The sequence below is a fragment of the Muscardinus avellanarius genome, assembly GCF_963383645.1.
Source record: "Muscardinus avellanarius genome assembly, chromosome: 1".
In the NCBI taxonomy this organism is placed as follows: Eukaryota; Metazoa; Chordata; class Mammalia; order Rodentia; family Gliridae; genus Muscardinus; species Muscardinus avellanarius.
This window is the reverse complement of record NC_137786.1, coordinates 145,441,441-145,466,613: the sequence shown is the minus strand read 5'-3', so window position 1 is coordinate 145,466,613 and position 25,173 is coordinate 145,441,441. Positions and strand designations below refer to the sequence as shown.

Sequence of the window (25,173 nt, the reverse complement as noted above, 5' to 3'; positions counted from 1 at the left end):
TCTTCAGCATATAAATCACCCTTGAATTCAACTTTTATAAATTATATATCAACCTTCATTTTAACCCACCTACAAACTTTGCATAAGGATTAATATTTAACTGTGTTTTTAAAAAAATGTTTACTACCTGATTCATTTACCACCCAAAAATCCTGTGATAGTGTCGAGGAATATGTCTCACACATACACATTAAAAATAATCTTTTTTATGCTTTACTTCTATGCAAAATGTTTATTTCTTCTCAAGATTATACTTGTATAGTTTCCAATAGAATCACTGCAAAACAATGGGTGCAGTAGAGTGATATGGTATTAATTCTTTTCTATAAATTAGAACAAATAAAAATACAGCTTTTTTGAGGTAGCTTTTAATTAAAGCTTGTTTCTTGGGGAGCTGTATGTATGTGTGTGTGTGTGTGTGTGTGTATGTGTGTATATATATATATATATACATACATACATACATATACATATATAAATAATGAATTTTTTGACAACACTGAAAAAAAGGAGAAACTAAATTGTAATACACACACACACACAATGTATCTTTACTGTGATACATTATAAATAAGAATGTAAGCCATGTGTGGTGACACATGCTTATAATCCCAGTACTTAGGCTGAGTCAGGAGGATCACAGGTTTGAAGCCAGCCTCAGCAACTTGGTGAGACTTTCTTTCAAAATAAAAATATAAAATAGGGCTGGGAGTGTAACTCAGAGGTATAATGCTCTGGTTTCTTTTTTTTTTTTTTTGTGGTACTGGGGTTCCTGGAAGCCCTTCTACCTACGGGCTACACTCCCAGACCTATTTTTACATTTTTATTTGGAAACAGGGTCTCCTAAGCCAGCGCGCACGGCTGGCTTCGAACCTGCGCGATCCTCCTATCTCTGCCTCCCAAGCGCGGGGATTACAAGCGTGCGCCACCACGCCCGGCTTAATGCTCTGGTTTCAATCCCCAATACCACACACACAAAAAAGAAATAATGTAAAAGTCGGATGTGTTGGCTCACGCTTGTAATCCCAGTACTTAGAAAACTGAGAGAGGAGAAACACAGGTTCGAGGCTAGTGCTCATTAACTTAGCAAGATGCTGTTTCAAAGTAAAAAGGCCTGAGGGTGTAGCTCAGAGGTACCAACACCCCTAGGTTCAGTCCCCAGTACCACCAAAAAAAAAAAAAAAAGAATGCAGGGCTGGAGGCGGGTCTGTGGTGGAGCACCTACCTAGCATGGTCAGGGCCCCGGGCTTCATCCTCACACACACACACACAGTTGAAAACAAAGTAGTGCAGGTTGAGCTTCCTTATCTGAAAATTGAAAACATGAAATGCTACTACTGATACAGAATAATTCTTACTTTATCAAAAACCTCCTGAGTGTCAGTGGTAGCATTTCAGATTAGAGGTGCACAGTCTACACAAATACTTAAAAATCCAAAAAACTCCAAAATTTGAAACACTTCTGGTCCCAAGCATTTTAAAATAAGAAATACTCGACCTCTATTTTAAAAATGTGTATGGATTTTCAATGGCATGATCACCCAGAGTTGCTAAATAACAAAAGTGTTAGAAAATGTTCAAAGATGTGATTATTAATTTGGTTATTTCTTTTAAATAAATATTGGACCTTCTTGCTTTATTTTCATTATCTTCTTTTTGTTTGTTTGTTTTGTGGTGCTGGGGATTGAACCCAGAGCTGTCCTACCTGCACACTATACTCTCAGCCCTCATTTTATTTTATTGAAAACAGGTCTCACTAGATTGCTGAGATCCTTGCTAAATTGTTGAAGCTGTTTTTGAACCTGCATTCTTGTCTTGGCCTCCCAGCTACTAGGATTATACATGTGCGGCACCATATCCGGCTCTCATCTTTTAAGCCCTCTTGTGTTGTCCCTTGCTTTTTTTCTGTGATGTTTTCATGTTTTATCTCCTAGTTTATGAATTCTCTTGTCAGCTGTATATATATAGTCTTCTTTTAAGCATACTAGGATTTTCTTTTTATTTTTTTTCAGTACTGGGGATGGAACCCAGGGGCATCTACCACCGAGTTACACTCCCCAGCCCTGTTTTTTAGTATTTATTTTGAAACAGGATCACTGAGTTCCAAAGGGCCTCACTAAGGAGCTGAAGCTGTCTGCAAACCGCGATCCTCCTGTCTCAGCCTCTCAAATGCTGGGATTACAAGCGTGCGCCACCACACTCAGCTACTAGGATTCTTTTTTTCTTTCTTTCTTTTTTTTTTTTTTCCCCACTTCTCAGTAGTTGATAGGATTCTTTTAAAAATTGTTTTTTATGGCTGTGGTGGCTCACACCTGAAATCCTAGTACTTGGGAGGCTGAGATAGAAGGATTACAGATTTGCAGCTAGTCTTAGCAATTTAGCAAGACCCTGTTTTAAAATAACAACAAAGTAGGGCCAAGGGTATAGCTCTGAGGTAGAATGACCTTGGTTCCATCCCCAGTACCACAAAAAAAAAAACAAAAAAAAAACCTTTTTTATTTCTAACTGTATCATTTTTCACGTTTGTTTTTCCATACCTAATTTTTTCTTTTTAGATCTTCTCATTTTATTTGTTTTGTTTTGTTTGCGGTACTGGGGATGGAACTCAGGGACATTCTATCTCCAAGCTACACCCCCAGCCCTAGTTTTTATTCTTTATTTTGAAACAGGGTCTCACTGAGTTGCAGAGGGCCTTACTAAGTAGTAGCTGAGGCTGTCCTCGAACTGCAATCCTCCTGTCTCAGACTCCCAAATGCTGGGATTTACAAGCATGCACCACCATGGCAGCTTATGTTATCATTTTAAACATATATCATTTTATTGTTGTTCTAACAGTTGTATCAAATCAAAATGCCTGCTGTCTGTATTTGTTGGTAAGAAAAAATTCTGTATTTAATTCTATTTGGTGGACTGTTAAGATCATGTGCACTCACTCACATCTGACATCCCCACCAATCCCTCCAGCAAAACAAGTTGCTGAAACTTTTTGAACTATAAATGTCTTGATTTTATTTTCAAAGAACTGTTCTAAAAATTAGTTTGCATTTCGAATTGTAAACTTATCTTGGTGTATCTTCTTACAAACTGCCTAAAGGAATATATGGTAACTATGTACCAATATAGGTAGTTTTATTACTGTAGTGAATCAAGGGAATGTGATAAATTTAGAATGTTTTTTATATAAGGAAGCCTTGAAATCTTCATGGGTGAAATAAGAGATTATCAACTAGATATTATAGATAAGTTAATTGTATTTAGTGCTTGCTAGTCAGTGCATCCAGAGAGCTTGGAATAATGTCATTCGTTAACTCTTCAGCCTTTAGGTAAGCCATGGGGCCCCCATCCTATTTAGTTAGTCTTATCAGTACTTTTGAAAAGTTGCCAAATTTGTATCTAAAGCTAGGAGAAATAGCTAACTCAGGTAACAGAATTAAGACTAGACAAGATTTTGACAAGCAGAAACACTGGAAATGACTAGGATGGACAATTCCCAGGAACAAATGTGGTGAGGTCCTAAAATATTCATCATAGGGTTGGAGACTTGGCTCAGTGATGGCTACTTACCTAGCATGTGTAAGGCCTTGTGCTTGATCCCAGCACCACATGCAGTGTCCGTGCGTGCTTGTGTGTGTGCACATAGACTACGTTGGATGCTGAGTGCCTGGCATACATTGCTTAGCAGCATCGCTAACCCTTACAACAAAACCCTGCAAGATTAGTGGTGTTACCCCAGTTTTTAGCTGGATAAAATGGAAATTGAAGAAAGAAGGCATTTTATCCAAGACCAGAAGATAGTAAATGGAAAATATAAGTTCATTCTCTTATTTGAAGAGATGTCAAGTGAAAAGAATCTAAAGCTCACTGGTCAGTGAAAACCAAATAGAGAAGCTGCTAGTTTTAAGTATGCACTTAGAAATTTAATAAAAATTAAATACTATCTTTTAAAAAGTAGAAAGCCAATATCCTGGTTTGAAATATAGAGAAATGTGCCATTTCAAGTGTTTTAATTGCACCTTAATGAAATTATATATTTTATGTAGATTTATTTTAATGCTACTAAATGTATTGCTTTACTATTCTGTTACCTGAAACTATTATAAAATGTTTTTAATAAATAATTTTAAAAGTATGCTAAGGCTTATTTCCTTTATTCAAATATTCGAATGTTTGTGTGCCAGGAATGAAGCTGTTTCTCAAAGACAGCAGTGAGCCAGGCAGGTGTCGTCTGCCCTATTACAGCCCGTGGCCTGGCTTTGATGGGCAACTGGTGCTACAGGGTCAACAGAGGAGTCTCATAGCCCAGTGCAGCAGGCTGCATCTCGGCTAAAGATTCTAGCAGTTTTTCTTAATTATCTCACGACAAAAAAGCACATGCATGTTTTTCTGGGCCTAGAAAATGATCTAAAACATTTCTAAAATGTAAAAGATCAGTGTTGGATATGACAAGTATAAAGATCCTGATATCCAAACTGTTAAGTTTATTTTCCATCTACATACACACACATATACAAATTACATACACGTGTGTGTGTGTGTGTGTGTGTGTGTGTGTGTGTGTGTGTGTGTGTAGAGAGAGAGAGAGAGAGATTGGGAATTGAAACCAGGGGCATGCTACCTTCAAGCTACATCCGCAACCTATTTTATTTTTAGTTTGAAACAGGATCTTGCCGCCGGGCATGGTGGCGCACGCTTGTAATCCTCACGCTTGGGAGGCGGAGACAGGAGGATCATGCAGGTTCAAAGCCAGCCATACTGGCTTAAGAGACCATTTCCAAATTTTAAAAATATAAAAAGTAGGTCTGGGAGTGTAGGCCAGAGGTAGAAGGGCTTCCAGGAACCCCAGTACCACCAAAAAGAAAGAAAGAAGGAAGGAAGGGAGGGAGGGAGGGAAGAAGGAAGGAAGGAAGGAAATGAGAGCCTCACTATTTCCTGAGGTTGTTCACAAACCTGCGATCCTCCTATCTTAGCCTCCCAAGTTTTGGGATTACAAGCATCTATCACCATGCCCAGCTACATATTCTATTTTATTTTTATTTTTATTCTTTTTGTACTGGGAATTGAACTCAAAGGTATTCTGCCTCTGAACTACACCCCCAGCCCTATTTTATTTTATTTTTGAAACAGTCTTGCTAGGTTGATGAGAATCTCATTTCTTGCTGAGGCTGACTTTGAACCTGCAATCCTCCTGTCTCAGCCTCCCAAGTACTGGGATTATGAACATGCACCATTATGCCCAGCTTTTACATATGTGTGTGTGTATATATATATATATTTTGCAGTCCTGGGGATGGAAGTCAAGGACATTCTACCTCTGAGCTACACCTCCAACCCTATTTTTTATTATTTATTTTGAAAGAAGGTCCCACTAAGTAGCTGAGGCTGCCCATAAACCTGCAATTCTACTGTCTCAGCCTCCCAAGTACCGTTATTACAGACGTGCGTCATCACACCCAGTTTTGTTAAACCTTTACTGGTGCATTATAATTGTACATGATAGTCAAGTGATACATTCTTATTTGGATATGACATTATTTGCCCTGTTTCTTTCTCCAGCACTCCTCCCTCCTGTGACCCCTCTCTACTTCTCTACTGGTTTCCACAGTTTCATGTGGTCCATTTTCTTTCCAGCTGCCACATATGAGAGAAAACACACAACCCTTGATTTTCTGAGTCTGGCTGATCTCACTTCACATAATCTCTAGTTTCATCCACTTTCCTGCAAATGACATAATTTTGTTCTTTTTTATGGTTGAGTAAACTACATTGTGTGTTTGTAGCACATTTTCATTATCCATTCATCTGTTGATGGACACCTAGGTTGATTCATAACTTGGCTACTATGAATTGTGCTGCTAAGAACAGGTATGCATGGGTTACTCTGATAATCTAATTCTTTTTGAAAGATACCAAGGAGTGGTGTAGCTAGGACATATGGTGGTTCCATTCCTAGTTTTTTGAAGAACATACACAGTGATCTCCATTCTGGTCATACTAATTCATAGTACTATCAACAGTTTACAAGCAATTGTTTCTCCACATTCTTGCCAGCATTTTTTTTTCTTAATGAAAGATAAAAGAATTGTCACCACTGAAGTGGTCAAAACTGTGAGCGGGCCGGGCGTGGTGGCGCACGCTTGTAATCCCCACGCTTGGGAGGCAGAGACAGGAGGATCGTGCAGGTTCGAAGCCAGCCTTGCTGGCTTAAGAGACCCTGTTTCCAAAAAATAAAAAAAGTATAAAAATAGGTCTGGGAGTGTAGCCGGAGGTAGAAGGGTAGAAGAACTTCCAGGAACCCCAATACCACCAAAAAAAAAAAAGACTGTGAGCGGACAAGGATGGATACTTCCTGCCTATCCCACACTGTCCTTTGCATCGCCTCTCGGGCTATTGTAACCCATAGCGAGAACAAGGCTGGGGTTAATTTTTTATTGGTGCATTGTAGTCACACATCTTAATGGGGTACGAGATGCTGGAGGCATACGTGCACGAGTGGGGCTTACTAAGTCCCTCAAAGCTGGCTGAAATGTCTCAGCTTCCTTGGTCACCAGTACAAGGTAGGATGGAATGAGAAATATCATCTACTGAAGTTTTGGGGGGATACTAGATTGAAGCATCTCAGGGCAGGGCTGATGTACAGTTTTAAATGGAAGTTCTGGTGCTGGGGTCCAGCTCTGATCAGAACTTTGGAACTTTGTCTCATGATACTCACCCTGGAGAGATTAGATCAACACACCCCTAAGGCCAGACAAATGGCTGTCCCAGGTAAGGGGGCATGTCATTTTTATGCACCCCACCACCCATGAATATGGCCGTCTGAAGCTCAGTCCCCCCGTGTAATCACGCCTGCCTGTTCAGTTTCACATCCCCTCCATGCCTGTTTGATACATTCTGCTACGTCCACCCTAGCCACGTGCTAATTGTTGGCAATATTTGCTGTGACCTCCCAGTTTTCCATAACAGTAGGATCCAGACTGACCCCCACCAGATGGCTTTCCCCCTCAGCACCGTGCTTACAAGTTGAGAAACATGGCACACGGGCACACGCCTCAGACACCAGCTCTGTGCAGCCTCTGACTCCGCTTTGTTCCTGTACCATATTTGTCTGCTATGTTTCTCTCCCCACTGTGATGACCTGGCACTGCTGCCACCACCAGCTTAGCCCCAGGGTATTCTTTCTTGTCCTCTATTGAGAACACCAGAATCTGGGGGTATCTCTGAGCCTCTTGTCAACTGAGTTTCAGTAAATCCCCTTGGTTACCCACCTGGTTGAGAAGCTTCAGTCCCCAGATGGGCCGCAGTGGGAAAGTGTGCCTTCCTCTTCTCTGTCATCTTGTTCTGTTTGAGTGTTTGGAGCTCCTTATATATCCTCCATATCATCCCCTTATCAGATGTATGGTTTATCATTATTTTCTCCCTTTCTGGAGATTGTCTCTACCCTTTGTTGTGCCTTGTTTGCTAGGCAGAAGTTTTTTTAGTTTGATATAATCTCATTGTCCTATTTTTACCTTTGTTTCCTGTTTCAAAATAAAAAGGGCTTTGGGTATAGCTCAAAAATAGAATGTTTACAGGTTTAATCTTCAGTAACAACAAAAAAAAGATATTTGGTGTAATTTGAATTTATAACAACTTGCTGAGATGTATGGCCTATAATATGATCTATCTTCCGTGTGTTGATAAGAAAAATATGCATTCAGCAACTGTTAGAGGGAATGTTTTGTAGATGTCCGTTGCGCCCCTTTGGACTAGGGCGCATTTTAAGACATTTGTGTTTGTTTGTTGATTTTCTTCTGAATAAGCTGGCCATTGCTGAAAGTGCATTAAAGTCCCAGCTGTCACTATATTGGAATCTCTGTCTCTCGTTAGGTCTCATGTGTGTTTGCACTGTCACCTTTAAACTCAGCATCCCACAAAACCTCAGGGGATAGACAAAACTGTAGACAAGTTCTTTACCAATGTGTAACATGCCTGGCCTCTAATCTCATTCCCCAGTAGAATTTCATTCCCATCAGAAACATCAGCACAGCATTAACTGTCTGCATGCCTGTCCGAATTCTGGTCTTCTGAGCTCCCATTAGAATCACCCATTAAGCTCTGCCAATAGCATTCTAGGCCTTCTCTAGCTTCCTTCTCCAAACTTTGCCAGATTCCGCTCACAAGCCTATTCCTAAGGCTCTGGGCTGTGTTTTCAGGTACAGTCATGGCAATCTACTTCTATATACCAAGTTTTCAATGTTAGTTTTTTGTCTCTGTGACAAAATACTTGAGATAATCAGCTTATATGAAGAAAGAATTGGGCTCCGGGTTTTAGAGGTTTCGGTCTGTGGCTGTGTAGCCCATTGCTCTGGGCCTGTGGTGCAGCAGAACATCACGAGAGAGCACACTGCACACTGCGGAGAGAAACTGCCTCCCTCGGGCACCAGGGAGCACAGAGGGAAGGGGAGCCAGGCTGACTCCCCCTCCAAGGGCACACTGCTGACGACCAGTTGTCTTTCACTAGGCCCTGCCTCCTAAAGGTTTCACTGCCTCCCAGCAGTATCAGGGCCAAGGACCATGGCTTTAACACATGGCCCTGTAGGGGGTCACTTAAGTTCCAAACCATAACACTACTCAAAGTGACTTACAGATACGTGTAATTGCCATCAAAATACCAATGAAATTCTATACAGAACGAACTATAACCACAAACACAAAATTCATATCGAGCCTCAAAAAGCTACCAATATCCAAAGAAATCTTGAAAAAAAAAAAACTGGAGGAATTGCAGTATCTGATTTCAAAATATACTACGGAGCTATAATAACCCAAACCACATGATCTTAGAAATAAAGCCATGCACATACAGCCAACTGATTCTTGATAAATGTGCAAAAAACATACATTGGAGAACGGACTATTATTCTCCATGGTGCTGGAAAAACTTGCTATCTATATGCAGAAGATTGAAATTTGACCCCCTATCTCTCATCCTATATCAAAATCCACTAAAAATGAATCAAAGACCCAAATGTAAGTTGTACAGTTCTGAAACTACTAGAAGGAATCATAGAGGGAACACTTCAGGACAATGGTCTAGGCAATGGTGTTTTTTTTTCAAGAGGACCCCAAAGCACAAGAAACAAAAGTAAAAACTGACAAGGGACTTCATCAAAGGAAAACTGCACAGCGAGGGACACAGCGCCTCACACAAGTGAAGAGACTACCTACAGAATGGAAAAGAGTATTTGCCCACTATTCACTTGACAAAGGGTTAATATCCAGATGGGTAAAGAACTAAAAAAAAGATTAAAAATAAAAGGCAATCCAATTAAAAACAGGGAAATGATCTAACTAGATGCTTATCAAAAGAAAAAATATAAGTGGCTAATATATGAAAAACTGCTCAGTATCATTAGCCATCAGGGCAATACAAATCAAAACTACAGTGAAATGCCATCTCACCCCAATTAGAAAAATATATATATTTCAGTACTGAGGATGTAACCCAGGGACATTCTACCTCCAAGCCACACCCCCAGCTCTACTTTTTACTCTTTATTTTGAAACAATGTCTCACCAAGTTGCAAAGAGCCTCACTAAGTAGCTGAGGCTGTCTGCAAACCGAGATCCTCCTGTCTCAGCCTCCTAAATGCTGGGATTACAAGTGTGAGCCAACATGCCCGGCTAGAATATATATTATTTTTAAAAACAAGAGCTGGCATGGATGTGGGGAGAAAGCTTTCATTTGCTTTTGGTAGGAATGTAAATTTCTATAGCCACTATGGAGAACAATTTAGAGGCTTCTCAAAAAATTTAAAATCGATCATGTGATCCAGCTTTCTCACTTCTGTGTATATAGCCAAGGAAATGAAACCAATATACCAAAGAAAAGCCTGCACTCCTACATTTACTGCACCACCATTCACAGTAGCCAAAGTATGGAATCACCCTAAGTGTTTATCAGCATGAATGGATAAAGAAAATGTACTATAATGTACACCATGGAATATTATTCAGCCATAAAGAGGAATGAAATCCTGTCATTTGCAGCAAAATGGATGGAATTGGATCATATTATCTTAAGTGAAAAAAGGTAGATATAGGAGGATAGATATCACGTTCTTATATATGGATGCTAAATAAAAATCAATCTGAATGTAAAATAGAGGCTAGGAAGGGTGTGGAGCAGGGGGTTGGAGGAGGCTGAATAGCAGTAACCAAAACACAGATAAAGAGTAAGTGCTAATGTTCTCCAGCACAGTGGGTGACTACCGTTCACGATAGCCTGGAGCCTGTCCCATATTGTATGAAGAACTAGGAAAGAGGAGCTCAATGGCTTCAAACATCAACAAATTGTAAGGAGATGGAAACATTACCTTGATCTGTGCAGTGTGTGTGTGTGTGTGTGTGTGTGTGTGTGTGTGTGTGTGTGTGTGGTGTTGGGGACTGGACTCAGGGGCATTCTACCTCCGAGCTACACTCCTAGCCCTATTTTATATTTTTGAGGTGTGGGGGGGCAGGGTCTCACTAAATTGCTGAGCTCACTAATAGCTGAGCCTGGCTTTGAACTTGAAATCCTCCTATCTCAGCTTCCCAAGTACTGGGGTTACAGACATGCACCACCACACACAGCTTAATGTCTTTTTTAAAGGTTTAGTGGAGAAATACAAGGTTAAGGGAAAGTGGGAGAAGGAAAAAAAGCAAGGCCTGTTTGGATCTGGGGTAAATGGACAAAGAGCTCTGCTTCACACAACTGCACTGAAGGCCTCTAAGAAGGAAACGAATCTGATGGTTTTTACATCTAAACATGTACCTTTATTTGTGTGGTGCTCATTAGAATACTAAGGTGTCCCAGCATCCCAGGACTAATTTCTGTGTTTCCCATGACCACTGCGTGCAGTCCAGAGTTCTGGCTGCATTCTGTGCTAAGCACATACATAGCAAGTCATTCTAGTCAGAGTAAGCTGTGTCTGGCTGGGTCTGATAAACGCAGGGCTTCAAGGGCCATAGCTCAGAAAAGAACACGCTGTTTACATTCCGTAGGTGGAATCGGGTGTAACTCTTGAAACAAGTGGAGTTTCATAAAAACTTTCGTAGTAAGTCTTGTATGGTGATCTCATGCGTGCCTCTTCATAGTTGTCTATTTTTTTCTCTGTTTGGTCAAACCTGAAACCTAAAGAGAAGTGACAAATTATTAGAAAGCTGCCAGATGAGCCAGGCGTCGTGGCGCACGCTTGTAATCCCAGCGCTTGGGAGGATGAGACAGCAGGATGGCACAGGTTTGAAGCCAGCCTCAGCTACTTAGTGAGACCCTGTTTCCAAAGAAAGTATAAAATAGGTCTGGGAGTATAACCTGGAGGTAGAAAGCCTCTGGATTCCCACCCTTAGTACTGCAAAAAAAAAAGAAAAAGAAAAAAAAAGAAAGAAACGAAAAAGAAAGCTGCCAGATGTGAGAAGACAGATTCAATAACTCAATAAGCTGCTGTGTAAATGTGTATCTTGAAGAAGCTATCATTTAAAGAAAATGGATTCAGGGAAGAGATATGTCATCTTTTTGTTTCTGTAATTTACTGTTACCATTAGAAATATGATTTATGAGATTTTGAACAGATGCTCTAAATGCTTTGTAGAAACACTTCTCATAATGCCAATTAGGTAAAAATCATTCTAAATATACTATTGAATTCTGTGGTAAATATTAAGAATATACACATCTTTAAAAATGCAAAAAAAAAAAAAAAAGCTGCTCTGCACCAGGTAAGATCCAGTCACCACTCTTAGCTCTTAGGACAGGTATCTTTAAATGCTGTAAACTGAAACTATACGTGCCCACATTTCCTTTTTTGTGTATGTGGTATTAGGGATTAAATTCAGGATCATTCTACCTCTAAAATACACCCCAAGCCTTATTTTAAAATTTATTTATTTATTTGGTGATACTGGGGTTTCTGGAAGCCCTTCTACCTCCGGGCTACACTCCCAGACCTATTTTATACTTTTTATTTGGAAACAGGGTCTCTTAAGCCAGCGCGGCTGGCTTCGAACCTATGCAATCCTCCTGTCTCCATCTCCCAAGCGTGGGGATTACAAGCATGCACCACCAGGCCCAGCAAAATTTTTTTATTTTGAAACAGGGTCTCACTAAGTTGATGAAGTTGGTCTGGAACCTGTGATCCTTCTGTCTCAGGCTCCCAAATCCTGGGATTATAAGCATGTGCCAATGTGCCCAGTTCAGATAAGGTTTTTATTGCAGTGGAAAGCTATGCAAGAAAGCAGAGTATGGTCATGTTTAAGAGTGTAGATTGTTATCCAGGCATGGTGGCACACGCTTGTAATCCCAGCATTCGGGAGGCTGAAACCAGAAGATCACAGTTCTCAGACATCCTCAGCTACTAAAGGAAGGCCTTTAGCAACTCAGTGAGACCCTGTTTCAAAAATAAAAAGACTAAAAAAAATAGGTCTGGGGGTGTAGCTCGGAGGTACCATGCGAGTGCCCCTGGGTACCATCCCTAGTACAAAAAAAAAAAAATAGATCCTGTTTCATTGAATTGTTTGAAAAGTCAAATGAGTTAATTTTACAAAGCACTTTAAGATGGCACTTTTGCATTGAAATTTCTAAAGAAGAGTTTGTTAGGTGAATCAAAATGTTTAAACAGTGCTGATTCAAATTTGTAAAAGACCACTCTCTCTTAGGGGAGACTGGACTGCAGGCGCACCCGTTTGGAGGCTGCTGCGGAAGCTTGTGTGGGGACGATGTGCCTTGGGCTGGGGTGGCAACAGGCAGTTAGTAAGTAAGAGGCGAGGCTGGGGCAACGACAGCACATGCGTGTGAAAGGATGTTCCGGGCCAGGCTCCGCTCTAAGCCCCTTACACGCATTACTGCTGTTCACCTCACGGCAACCCGTGAGCTCCAAACTATTGCTACTCTCATTTTACAGAGCCCAGGATCACACAGCCAGTAAACAGCAGAGTGAGAAGTCAAACCCACATCCATGACCATAACCTTGCTCTGCTGTTTCTCACATAGGATGGGACAGAACTCACAGGCAACCGTAAGTAACTATAATTAGGCCTTGACTATGTTAGAATCACTGATATTTCTGGGATAGACTGATAGGAATTTAGGGACACAAAGGGGACACCGACTCTCCAAAGAGAGACACCTATAAACTGTTGGAATGCAGAACACCTCGTGAGCCACCCAGCCTGCGTCCTTGCGCCTGTGTCTTGGCCCACAGCTTGCCAACTGGCTGATGACCACAAGGCGCCAGAACAACCACTTGTTTAGAGCATGTGGTCATCAGAGACTCTGGTGACCAAGAAACGACCCCAGCCTTGTTATTGGGTAAAACACACACCTCTGGGTGGAGGCATGTGATGGAGGTCGTAGCATGATTAGACTGGGTAAGAGCAAGGTGGCAGCATAAGGAAGACTGCGTGAAATCGCGTGACTCTGCCCTGACTCCTGGATCAGCTCGCAACTACTGTTCCTGTACAGATGTCAAGAGCCCAGACCAAGCACTCTTGAGGTGGCAGGCCTCCGCTCTGGACGCGTGTGCCTTCACATTTTGTTTTCTGGTAAAGCCCTTCCTCTCTCTGTTAAAACCTTCAATTCTTTGAGACCGAGTCAAGCACCTGGAAGGCCAGAGAAGAGGTCGGCTCCGCCCCTGCAGGCTTCCTTGGTCCCCTGCATGCTGACAGTAGGATGCTGCTCTTCAACGAGCTGGTTATCACTTTCAGCTTTTCAGTGTTGTTGGCTACCAGAAAAGCAATTCTGGCATTGTTTCCAATGTTTATTTTGCCAAATAAATCTGTCCATTAAATATTATTGCTGAAACCACAAGATATGTGACTTTAATTTTTTTAATTTATTTTTATTGGTGCATTGTAATCATACATCACATTGGAATATAAGACTTGAGAGGATATACAAGCACATATCATCCAATTAGCCCTCATCCAGTCCCCATCCCATTCCCTCCCCCTCCCTCAATCCCATGCTTGTTTGGTGATTAACTTTGATACATTTTTTTATGTACCTCCTGCCTTTTAAAGAGGCTCCATCCTCCCCTATTCCATACCCTCTGATTGGTCACCTTAATTGCTTCACTATAGGGCCCTTTCTATACCTCGACCTCTTCCTGTTGCCCCTTTCCTCCTAGTTATTGCTGATTAGGGGAAGCATCTGGTTTTTATTTTCTGCGATATTTCTCTGTGCATGCCGCATTGCAAATACCGATCCCACTCTTGACGGCCCCAGTTGTGGCCTGGCTACCCGGTGGACTGATCCAGACCTTGCTGGCTCAAGCAGCAGCCTTGCCTCATGGGGCCCCAATTCTGGTCTCGCTGGCCCCGACACTGGCCTAAACCCTCGGCTGGCTCGGATCCCAGCCTCGAAGGCCCCAGAACCGGCCTTGTCTCACGACAGGCTCTGATGCTGGCCTCGCTAGCTCCAGCACCAGCCTAACCCCTCGGCAGGCTCCAATCCCGGCCTCGGAGGCCTCAATAGCGGCCTTGCCTCACAGAAGGCTCCGATGCTGGCCGTTGGCCCCGGCACTGGCCTAACCCCTTGGCAGGCTCCAATCCTGGCCTTAAAGGCCCCAGCACCAGCCTTGCCTCACGGCAGGCTCTGATCCCAGCCTCACTGGCCCCAGCACCAGCCTAATCCCTCAGCAGGCTCCGATCCCGGCCTCGGAGGCTCCAGCACCGGCCTTGCCTCACAGCAGGCTCCAATCCCAGCTTTGCTGTGTCCGTCGCCGGCCTCACCCCTCGGCAGGCTCCAATCCAAGCACCATCTTCGCTCAACCATTTGTCCCACGTTCTCGAGGGTGCGTGGTGGTAGCATTCTGCCTCTGGGTTTATTACTTCAAAGGTTCCAGGTGTAATGCATCAGATCTCTGCCTCCCCTGAGTACTGGCCACTGCCATTGCCACTGCCTCCACCATTTCAAATCTTTCCCAAGCTCTTTTCCACTCTGAATGTTGTCCAGTGTTCCTAAGCATGCACGACAGTAGCATTGGATGTTTGGTGTAAATTCTCCAAAAAATAAGGTTGGTAGGATCCGATTTCTGCTTCTCCTGAATACAAGTCTCCACCACCATGGCGAGACCGCTTCTAACACCGCCTTTCTCCTAGGTCTCCTCTAAACTCTCTCCTTACAGGTGATGTCCAAGATTCTTAAGAATGTAGAAAAGAAGCAGTCCTCCTTCGCGGGGAATTTTTCCAAAAGTTCCAGTTCATTTGGATAAGTTTTGTCTGCATCTCCAGTATCCTGACATCCACCACGGTCTTCTTGACCCCTCTCTGATATTTTTCTTTTTTCTTTTTCTTTTTCTTTTCCTTTTTTTTTTTTTTTTTTAAATAAGAGAAGACAGTATGTGTGGTTTGAGGAGGTTGTGGGATCAGGCACTCAGTAGCACTGTGACCCAGGCCTGGTTTCCCCAGGGGTCCAGCGTGCTCTGCGCGATCCCGCCTGGGGCCCAGAGTCCTGTGACCAGGCCCGGCTCTTCCGGGCTCCAGTGTGCCCCGCCTGACCCCCGCCCAGGGCCCAGGGCCTTGCGACTGGGCCCCGGTTTCTCCAGGGGTTTGGTGTGCTCCGCGTGGTCCGGCCCGGGGCCCAGAGTCCTGCGACCGGGCCCGGCTCTTCCGGGCTCCAGCGTGCCCCGCCTGACCCCCACCCAGGGCCCAGGGCCTTGCGACTGGGCCCCAGTTTCTCCAGGGGTCTGGTGTGCTCCGTGCAGTCCGGCCCGGGGCCCAGAGTCCTGCCGATATGTGACTTTTAAAAAGAACTATTTTATTCAACCCTAAATAAAGTAAGACATTTCCTTCTATTCCAAAATAATAGTCACATATGAAGGAAAAAATGACTTGGCAAATTCATTTTTATCTATATTTTGTGCAGGGCACTAAAATGTTGGATGCTTAGAAAGATGTCCTATGTCAAAGTGTATAACTGTGGTTCATGAGAATTTCTCAATCAAGTATTGCCAAAAAGCACCTACCTTTGAAGTTAACTGAAGAGTTGCTTGTAGCCATTTCCTTCCAGTTGGCGATATACCTAAGTACATTACATGGGCATTAAATGAAATCGACTTATTAGTAAGTACTAAATTGATTCATTTGTACATGCTTAAATTAATGGTGACAAACCCACTTGTCTCGATGCTTAATTCTCATGATTTTCCTACCTCCTGGTGGTTCACATGTACCTAAGGCCACCTCCAGGACCAGGGGTTGAAGGAGATATAAAATGTTGATGAGCCTACCATCTACCAGATTCGTATCCTTTTGCCTCGCTCTGGCTATCATTCTAGCAAGATCCACAGTTGAATGCCCACTACGATGTTAGATAACACCTTCTAAACTTAGAGTATGGACAGAAAACCCTGAGAGGGCTAACAACAGAACACTCCTTAGTTTTAGATTGCCAAATCTATGTCTCTGACATCTTAGTATAAGTTTAAACCATGTGGTGTCTTACAGAGTCCAGGAAATACAGACAGCAACATTCAAGGGGGGCAAATGTCTCAGCTCTTCAGGCCTCTAGACAGAGGCTGACACAGGGAGACCAGGGTCGTCGTAGAAGAGGCAAAGTACGAAAGGACAGGACAGAAGGCGCTGACAGATGAGGGAAAGTCCCAATAGGCGGGGTTCCTGCAGCTTGTTTCATCTCGGGCTTTCCCAAGGCTCCTTCCCTTCCACTGCATCCACCCTTACCCAGAACACAGGTAAGGAGCTGGCCAAAGCAGGTGCTGAAAGGTGCTGATAGAGAAAGAATGAGGGAGATTAGAATTGCCACGCAACTCAGAAAACACTGTGATTTTCCATGTATTTATCCATCTGAATCATTTTTTACTTGTAATTCTGTGTTTTTACTATAGGAAGGTATATCTTGTCTAATAGTGTTTAATTATAGGCTGGGCTTGGTGGCACACTCCTGGAATCCTACTCCTTGGGAGACAGAAAGAAGAATGACGAGTTTGAGGCCTGCCTCAGCAACTTAGCAAGACTCTTGGCAACTTAGCAAGACCCTGTTTCAAAATCAAAAAGTTAAATAGGGCTCAGGGGTAGAATGCCCCTGGGTTTAGCCTTCGGTACAAAGAAAAAAAAGACAAAGTATTTAATTATTATAGATACTGTATGAGAAACCTGCTCCTTATTATTGCTACCCTTAGTGGCTGCATGAACTTTATTCTGTGTCCTTGAATAGGACAGTGATGGGTTGTTGAAATGAAGGACAGAGGACAACAGCTCTTTGCTGGTCTGGGGATGGAACCCAGAGGCATTTGACCTCTAAGCTACACCTCCTGCCCTATTTTTTATTCTTTATTTTGAAACAGGGTCTCACTAAGTTGCATCAGTCCTCAGTAAGTAGCTGAGGCTGTCCACAAACCACTATCCTCCGGTCTCAGACCCCCAAATGCTGGGATTATAAGCATGTGCCACCACGCCAGGCCTTTCAAGATCTCTTAGTAAGCGATCCATTTTACTTAACCTTAAACTTAGGCAGACTCTGCTTTTGGTTGTTGCTTGGGAACACTATGAAGAGTTAGATGTCACTATCACTGCATTCTTGGATTTATATGCCTACAGGTTTTCATTCCACTAAAAAAAAAAAAAACTTTTTATAAAGAACATACCATTGTAACTACTGATAAGCAGTCTAAGTTTTTCAAGTAAAATCAAAAGTCTGATGATACTGTTTATGTCATAGAGTTCATTCTTATAAGAATTTTTTTGCCGGGCGTGGTGGCGCACACTTGTAATCCCCACACTTGGGAGGCAGAGACAGGAGGATTGAGCAGGTTCGAAGCCAGCCGTGTGCGCTGGCTTAGGAGACCCTGTTTCCAAATAAAAATGTAAAAATGGGTCTGGGAGTGTAGCCTGGAGGTAGAAGGGCTTCCAGGAACCCCAGTACCACCACCAAAAAAAAAAAAGAATTTTTTCATATTTTAGATAAAAATCAGGGAAAAAAGTATATGTGGAAGCCAGACATTGTGTCACATGCTTGTATCCCAGGGGAGGCTGAGCCAGGAGGATCACAGGTTCACAGCCAGCCTCAGCTACTTAATGAGGCCCTCTGCAACTTTGTGAGACCCTGTTTCAAAATAAAGAATAAAAAATAGGGTATAGCTCTGGGTTCCATTGCCAGTACTGCAAAAAAAAAAAAAAATTATATGTGGAATTTCCAAGTAATCCTCTCAGGAATACAAATTTGACATTTTAATAACCCAGGAAAAGCCCCATATCCAAAAAGGCCATATAACAATCTTAGAAATCCAGGGAACAACTTCAGATACAGAAACTATTCATGGTATAGAGCTTGTTATAGTTTGCATATAAAATGTCCTCCAGAGAAGCTCTGGGGTTAGGCTATGCAGCCAGATGGAACTGGGGCATGGCCGGGGGAGGTGGTCACCAGGTGTGGCTCTAGGACTACTGTCTGTCCCTGGTCTCCTCTCTCTGCTTCCTGGTGGCCCTGAGGTAAGTGCACCTTTTCCTCTGCATGCCCTGGAGCACTGCCACGGCACTCCCTGCCTTCGAGGCCAGCCAATCATGGACACCTCTAGAACTGAGCATCGAATAAACATTTCTCCCTTGGAATTGTGCTTGTCAGGTGTTTGGATCACAGCGCTGCCAAGTTTGACTAAAACAGAGCTCTCCTCAAGCGTAATAGAATATGAAGAAGGTATTTAAGGTTTTCTAGCTGCTTATCACTTCAAAAGTATGTCAGAACATTTATAGTTTGAAAAATATGAAGGTCCTGGAAGAGGAATATTTGTCTTGATAGAGAAATATGCCGTTCGAGCTGGGCGTGGTGGCGTACACTTGTAATCCCCGCGCTTAGGAGGCTGAGACAGGAGGATCGCGCAGGTTCAAAGCCAGCCTCAGCTACTTAGGGAGGCTCTCAGCAACTTAGTGAGACACTGTTTCCAAAAATATATAAAATGGGTCTGGGAGTATAGCCCGGAGGTAGAAAGCCTCTGGGTTCCACCCCCAGTACCACCAAAAAAAAAAAAAAAAAAAAAAGAGAAAGAGAGAGAGAGAGAGAAATATGCCGTTAAAAAATCATTACAAAGAATACCAACAGAAGTCATAGAAACCATTGTGTGGAATTGTTGGTTACTTGGTAAGGATGATTGTTTTACATTCTAAATATCTACAGTAACATATGTGAGAATATAGTGGCCTTGATTAAGAGTGAAGTTGGCTCTATCCTTCAAAATGGTAATAACATACACATTGGAGTTATAATGTACATATGCAGGTACCCATGGTTTCATCTCAGGAGAGCATCCATGTGTCATAACAAAAGGCTGCCACAAAAGCCTTTGAAAAGAAAGTGTCTCTTATCCACAAATATAAGTGTTCAAGTCATACATACCATAGATTTGTTTGTTTGTTTGTTTTTGTTTTTCTTTGCAGGTCTGGGGATGGAACCCAGGGGCTTTTGACCTCTGAGCTACACCCCCTGCCCAATTTTTTATTCTTTATTTTGAAACTGGGTCTCACTGAGTTGCAGAGGGCCTCACTAAGTAGCTGAGGTTGTCCGTGAACCGCAATCCTCTGGTCTCAGCCTCCCAAATGCTGGGATTACCAGCGTGCACCACCACGTCCGGCTCATGCCATAGATTTTAAGAGATAATTTCCAAGAAGTTCTTAGCTGCCGATTCTTCAGAAGGGAAAAATGTCAGACTCAAATTCTTATCAAAGTGTCATCAAGCCAGTTACAAACCCTGAGAGGACTATAAAGACCTAACAGGAAAGTAGCCTAGAGAACATAAATGCAGTGGGAAGAAGGTACTTGTACCTAATGTCTGCAGTTAGCTGGGGAAGGTCTCTGCAAATGTTGACCTTGCCTGAGATCAGTAGTGCTGTGATCAGCAGTGAAACTGAAATCCCCAAATCACAACTTTAGGTACCATTTGAAATTTTTTATATATATAGTGGTAACTAACTATGTCCTACATTTATTTTTATTAAAAACTGACAAAACTGCCGGGCATGGTGGTGCACAATTGTAATCCCAGCATTCGGGGGGGGGGCGGAGACTGGAGGATAAGCAGTTCGCAGACAGCTTCAGCTACTTAGCGAGGCCCTTCGCAACTCAGTGAGACCCTGTTTTAAAATAAAGAGTTTAAAAAATAGGGCTGGGGGTGCACCTCGGAGGTGCAATGCCCTGCGTTCCACCCCTGGTACTGCAAAAATAAATAAATAAATAAATAAATAAATAAATAAATAAATAAAACCTGACAAAACCTGTACAAAAATTATCCCAAATCATTTATCACTTTGAAATAATCTTGATACTCCCTCTTCCTCTGACATGGCCACATCCTCTTCTCCCTCCGCTTCGACCTCTTCTGGCAACAGCCTCCCTTTTCTTAGATTTCACCTTAGTTCAACATGTACCTATAGTGTATCCAGAGGTAAGATGTCTGTTAGAATGAAATATGACTGTTTTCCCCTCAAATAATCAGTGTTTCCACCTGCACAGGTTCTCTGTTCTCCACGGCCGTTTTCCCAGTGTTAACATGTGTATTCATGCTGACATTGACACTGTGGTGGTTCCATGATCCTGTGCTTCGTTCTTTAATTTGTTGGTTACAGTTTCATGACTCACTTTCATAAAAAACCTCATGAGCTGTATCCTGATGGTGCTGTCACCTTTTGGGTCCAATAGTGCACAGAATCCCACCACCCAGGACAGCAGCAGGTGTATGAGTGGCCAGAAACATCTGCTCCAGGGGCTTGGGATACAGAGTGCACCCATTTGAAGTTTTTGTTATCTGTGGCTCAGTGGAAAATCAATCTCTCGCCAGGCATTGTGGTGCATGCTTGTAATCCCAGCATTCGGGAGGCTAAGAGAGGGACTGTGGTTCTTGGACAGCCTCAGTTACTTATCGAGGCCCTTCGTAACTCAGTGAGACCCGGTTTCAAAATAAAGAATAAAAAATAGGGCAGGGGGTGTAGCTCAGAGGTCGAATGCCCCTGGGTTCTATCCCCAGACCCACAAAAACAAAACAAAACAAAACAATAAAACTACTAAAAAAACAGGACTGTGTATGTAGCTCGGAGGTAGAATGCCCCTGAGTTCCATCCCCGGTACGAAAAAAAAAAAAAAAAAAAAAAAAGAGCAAAAAATAGGGATGGGGGTATAGCTCAGAGGTAGAATGTCTCTGGGTTCCATCCCCAGTACTGCAAAAGAAAAAAAGAAAGAAAGAAAGTCAAGCTCTCTATGGCTCCAGTTAAGTACCAACCTATAGTTATACCTGGCTCAGAGAGTGAACTAGTAGAAGTACATTGCCGGGCGTGGTGGCGCACACTTGTAATCCCCGCGCTTGGGAGGCGGAAACAGGAGGATCGCGCAGGTTCGAAGCCAGCCGCGCGCGCTGGCTTAGGAGACCCTGTTTCCAAAAATGAAAATGTAAAAATAGGTCTGGGAGTGTAGCCCGGAGGTAGAAGGGCTTCCAGGAACCCCAGTACCACCAAAAAAAAAAAAAAAAAAAAAAAAGAAGTACATAATCTGGAAACATGAAGTCTGCATTTTAAAAACTGGAAACTGTCAGCTCCTTTAACCATATCAAAGCAAGGCGTATCAATCCCACTATACGCACAGAACACGATACCAACAGGCCACTGGACGGGCAGGTTTGTTTTCACAGCGCTGGCACAGTCACGGGAGTGAAGCACTGTGCGAGGACCCTGTCGGCATTACCAGGAATTGCTCAGCTTCTTTATGGTCTTATGGGACCACCATCCTACATGTGGTCTTTCATTTACCAAAAAGTCGAAATACTGTATCCTCATCAAGATCTTCTTTTTCTTTTATTCTCTTATTCTTTTATTCTTGATTTCTTATTTTTTTTATTGTTCTTTTCTCCTTTTCTTCTTTAATCCTTCCTTTGTCATTATTCTCTATGACTCATCTGGTCTGCGCGCTATTTATTTATTTATTTATTTATTTATTTATTTATTTTTTGTGGTACTGGGGATGGAACCCAGGGGCATTCTACCTCCGAGCTACACCCCAGCCCTGTTTTTTATTCTTTATTTTGAAACAGGGTCTCACTGAGTTGCAAAGGGTCTCACTAAGTAGCTGAGGCTGTCTGCGAACCACAATCATCCTGTCTCAACCTCCCAAATGCTGAGATTACAAGCGTGAGCCACCATGCCCAGCTTCCTCTCTCTTTTAACCGGGGTATTGAATGCAGTGGATTTCCACCTCTGAGCTACGCATAGACCAGTGGAATACATACAGAGAAAAATCCTCACAAAGCCAGTCAGCTTTCAACAAAGGGGCAAAAGTCAGCCTAGAGAAAAGTCAGCCTTTTTAACAGGTGGTGCTGGGAAAACTAGATATTCATATGTAGAAGAATGAAGTTAGATCCCAATCTCTCACTCTGCACAAGAGTCAACTCAAAATGCCGGGCGTGGTGGTGCAGGCTTGTAATCTCAGCATTCAGTAGGCTGAGCCGGGATGATCACGGTTTACGGACAGCCTCAGCTACTTAGTGAGGCCCTCTGCAACTCAGTGAGAGCTTGTTTTAAAATAAAGAATAAAAAATAGGGCAGAGGGTATAGCTTATAGGTAGAATGCCCTTGGGCTCCATCCCCAGACCCAGAAAAAAAAACAGGGCTGGGGGCATAGCTTAGAGGTAGAATGACCCTGGGTTCAATCCCCAGTATGCAAAAAAAAAAAAAAAAAAAAATGGATCAAAGGACTAGAAATTAGACCAGAAACTTTGCAATTATCAGAAGAAAAATGAACTCCAACATATAGACACTGGTGGAGACTTAATAAGACCTCTGAAGCTCAGAAAATAAAACTGAGAATCAATAATAAATGGTATGACATCATATTAAAAAGTTTCTATTCAGCAAAGGAAACCATCAAGAGTCTAAAGAGAGAGCTGTGCGCACTTTGGTAGCACAGAGAGTGCCTGCAAAAATGGAAGAAAATCTTAACCAGCTATACCTCTGATAGAGAACTAATGTCTAGGAAAAAAAACAACAACACTGGAAGACAAATAACCCCACAAAAACTGGACAATTGCACTGAATAGATACTTCTCAAAAGAAGAAATACAAATGGCCAATAAATATATGAAAAATGTTCAACATCACTATCAATCAGGAAAGTGTAAATCAAAACAACACTGAGATTCCATCTAACTCCAGTTAGAATACAAACAATAACAAATACTGGCAAGGATGCAGGGCACAGGAGCTCTTGCACACCACTGATGGGATTGTAAATTAGTACAGCCACGACGGCGGTTCCTCAAGGGACTAGGAGTGGAACCACCATATGACCAAGCTATAATACCCCTTGGTATTTTCCCCAAAGAGTTAAAGTTAGAATACTATTTCAATACATGCAGACCCATGTTTATAGCAGCACGATTCACAATCGCTGAATGATGGGACCAACCTAGGTGTCCATCAACAGAAAGATGGATAAAGAAAATCTGGTCGATACACACAGTAGAATTCTACTCATCCATAACAAACAAAATTATGTCATTTGCTGGAAAGTGGATAGAACTAGAGCATATTATGCTAAGTGGGATCAGCCAGTCTCAGAATGCCAACAGTTATATATGTTAAGAGAAAATAGGAAGCATAAGGGACTTTAAGCAATGTGGAGAGAGGCCTACAGAATAGTGGAAGGGGACGGGGGAAGAAACGAGGGGGTGAAAAAGGAGGATTGAGGAGAAAACAGTTCAGATAATACCATGGCACAATATGAAGGCATTACCAGCAATTCACTAATGTATACATGGAGAGAGGAGTGGGTCGTGGGGTGGGATACACAAAGAAATACATGTTTGCATTACATTGAGCCTCATTATAATGTATAATTGTAATACACTAATAAATGTATTAAAATATTTAAGCTAAATATTTAAATTAAATAAAATACTAAAATGTTTTTAAAGTTATTCTATGCTCTAATGTCACAGAAAATTATTATTTTAAAAATCTCACAGAAAGATTATGAAATATAGATTGAGGATATTCTTTTTAAAGTTCATTTAATGTCGTTAGCCTTGTTTCTAAGCCTTAATGTAAGAACAAAGCAGAGTTAAGACTAAGGCTTAAGAAAAGTTCCTACTACTTTGTACTACATTTACTTCTCCTCTCTAGTCTGTAAAGGGCCATGGAGCTTGTCTTCTTATCTAAAAAGTTCTTAAAAGCAAAACCTGTCGTCTTTTGTTTTAAATTTGCTACTGCAAACACATGCTAACAGTAACCAGAACAAGCACTAAATATTCAATAAACATTTGTTGAATCACTTTAAAAAAAAAAAGGAGGAGGAAGAGGAGGAAGAGGAAGAAGAGGAGGTGGGAGGCATGCTCATAATCCCAGTACGTGGGAGGCTGAGACAGAAGGATTTCAGGTTCACGGCCAACCTCTTAGACCCTGTTTCGGAATATAAAAATAAAATAGGGCTGGGGATCTAATTAAAGGTAGAATACCCCTGGGCTCTATCCCCAGTGCCACAAAAATTAATTAATTAATTTAAAAAAATAAATATTCTGAGAATAAAAAAAACTCAGTGTATCTAATTTTCTTTTTTCTGTTCTCTATTCTTGAAATTTTAATCATTCTTTAAAAAATTTGTCATTTTTCCCACTTCTGTTTAGATAAATAATACTAAAATAATAATACTAAAGTTTGAAGATCATGTTTGTGGCCCCAAGATTCAACATGGAAGTATATATATATGGTGTGTGTGTGTGTGTGTGTGTGTGTGTGTATGTGATACTGGGGAGTAAAGATTAAACTCAGGGCATTCTACCTTTGAGCTATACCCCAGCCCTATATACATTTTTTTACTTTGAAACAGGATCTTGCTGATTTGAGGAGGGCCTAAGTTGCTAAGGCAAGCCATGAACCTGTGATCCTCTCGTCTCAGCCTCATAAATACTGGGATTAAGGTGTCCATCACCATCTAACATGCCCAGATAAGAAAACATATTTGACTGCTTTCATTTCCCAAGAATAGCAGCATGTACTTACTCGTCAAAGTTGAGTGTATTTGTCCAGTTCAGCACTTCATCCACTTCCCACTCCATCACAGAGTCCACCCCACCGTCTTCAATAGCTCTCATCAGCCCTTTTGTTGCTGTTTGAATTAAACTGATAGTTGTATAATCAGTTGCCTGGGCCTCCAGGCTTCCTTTATAGTAC

At 42.1% G+C, this 25,173-nt stretch overlaps 1 protein-coding gene across 1 annotated transcript in view; it reads right to left on the bottom strand.

The window, feature by feature from the left end:
* Positions 1-8,304: 8,304 nt before the first annotated feature.
* LOC308279845 (protein MFI) overlaps positions 8,305-25,173 on the bottom strand; it is a gene marked incomplete at both ends in the record, with an annotated part of 34,328 nt that continues 17,459 nt past the window's right edge. Inside the window, 5 exons of the mRNA XM_080720041.1 lie at positions 8,305-8,347; positions 11,011-11,149; positions 13,612-13,716; positions 15,978-16,033; positions 25,003-25,173. Of these exons, the coding sequence (XP_080576167.1) occupies positions 8,305-8,347; positions 11,011-11,149; positions 13,612-13,716; positions 15,978-16,033; positions 25,003-25,173 (514 nt within the window). The remainder of the gene's footprint in view (positions 8,348-11,010; positions 11,150-13,611; positions 13,717-15,977; positions 16,034-25,002) is intronic.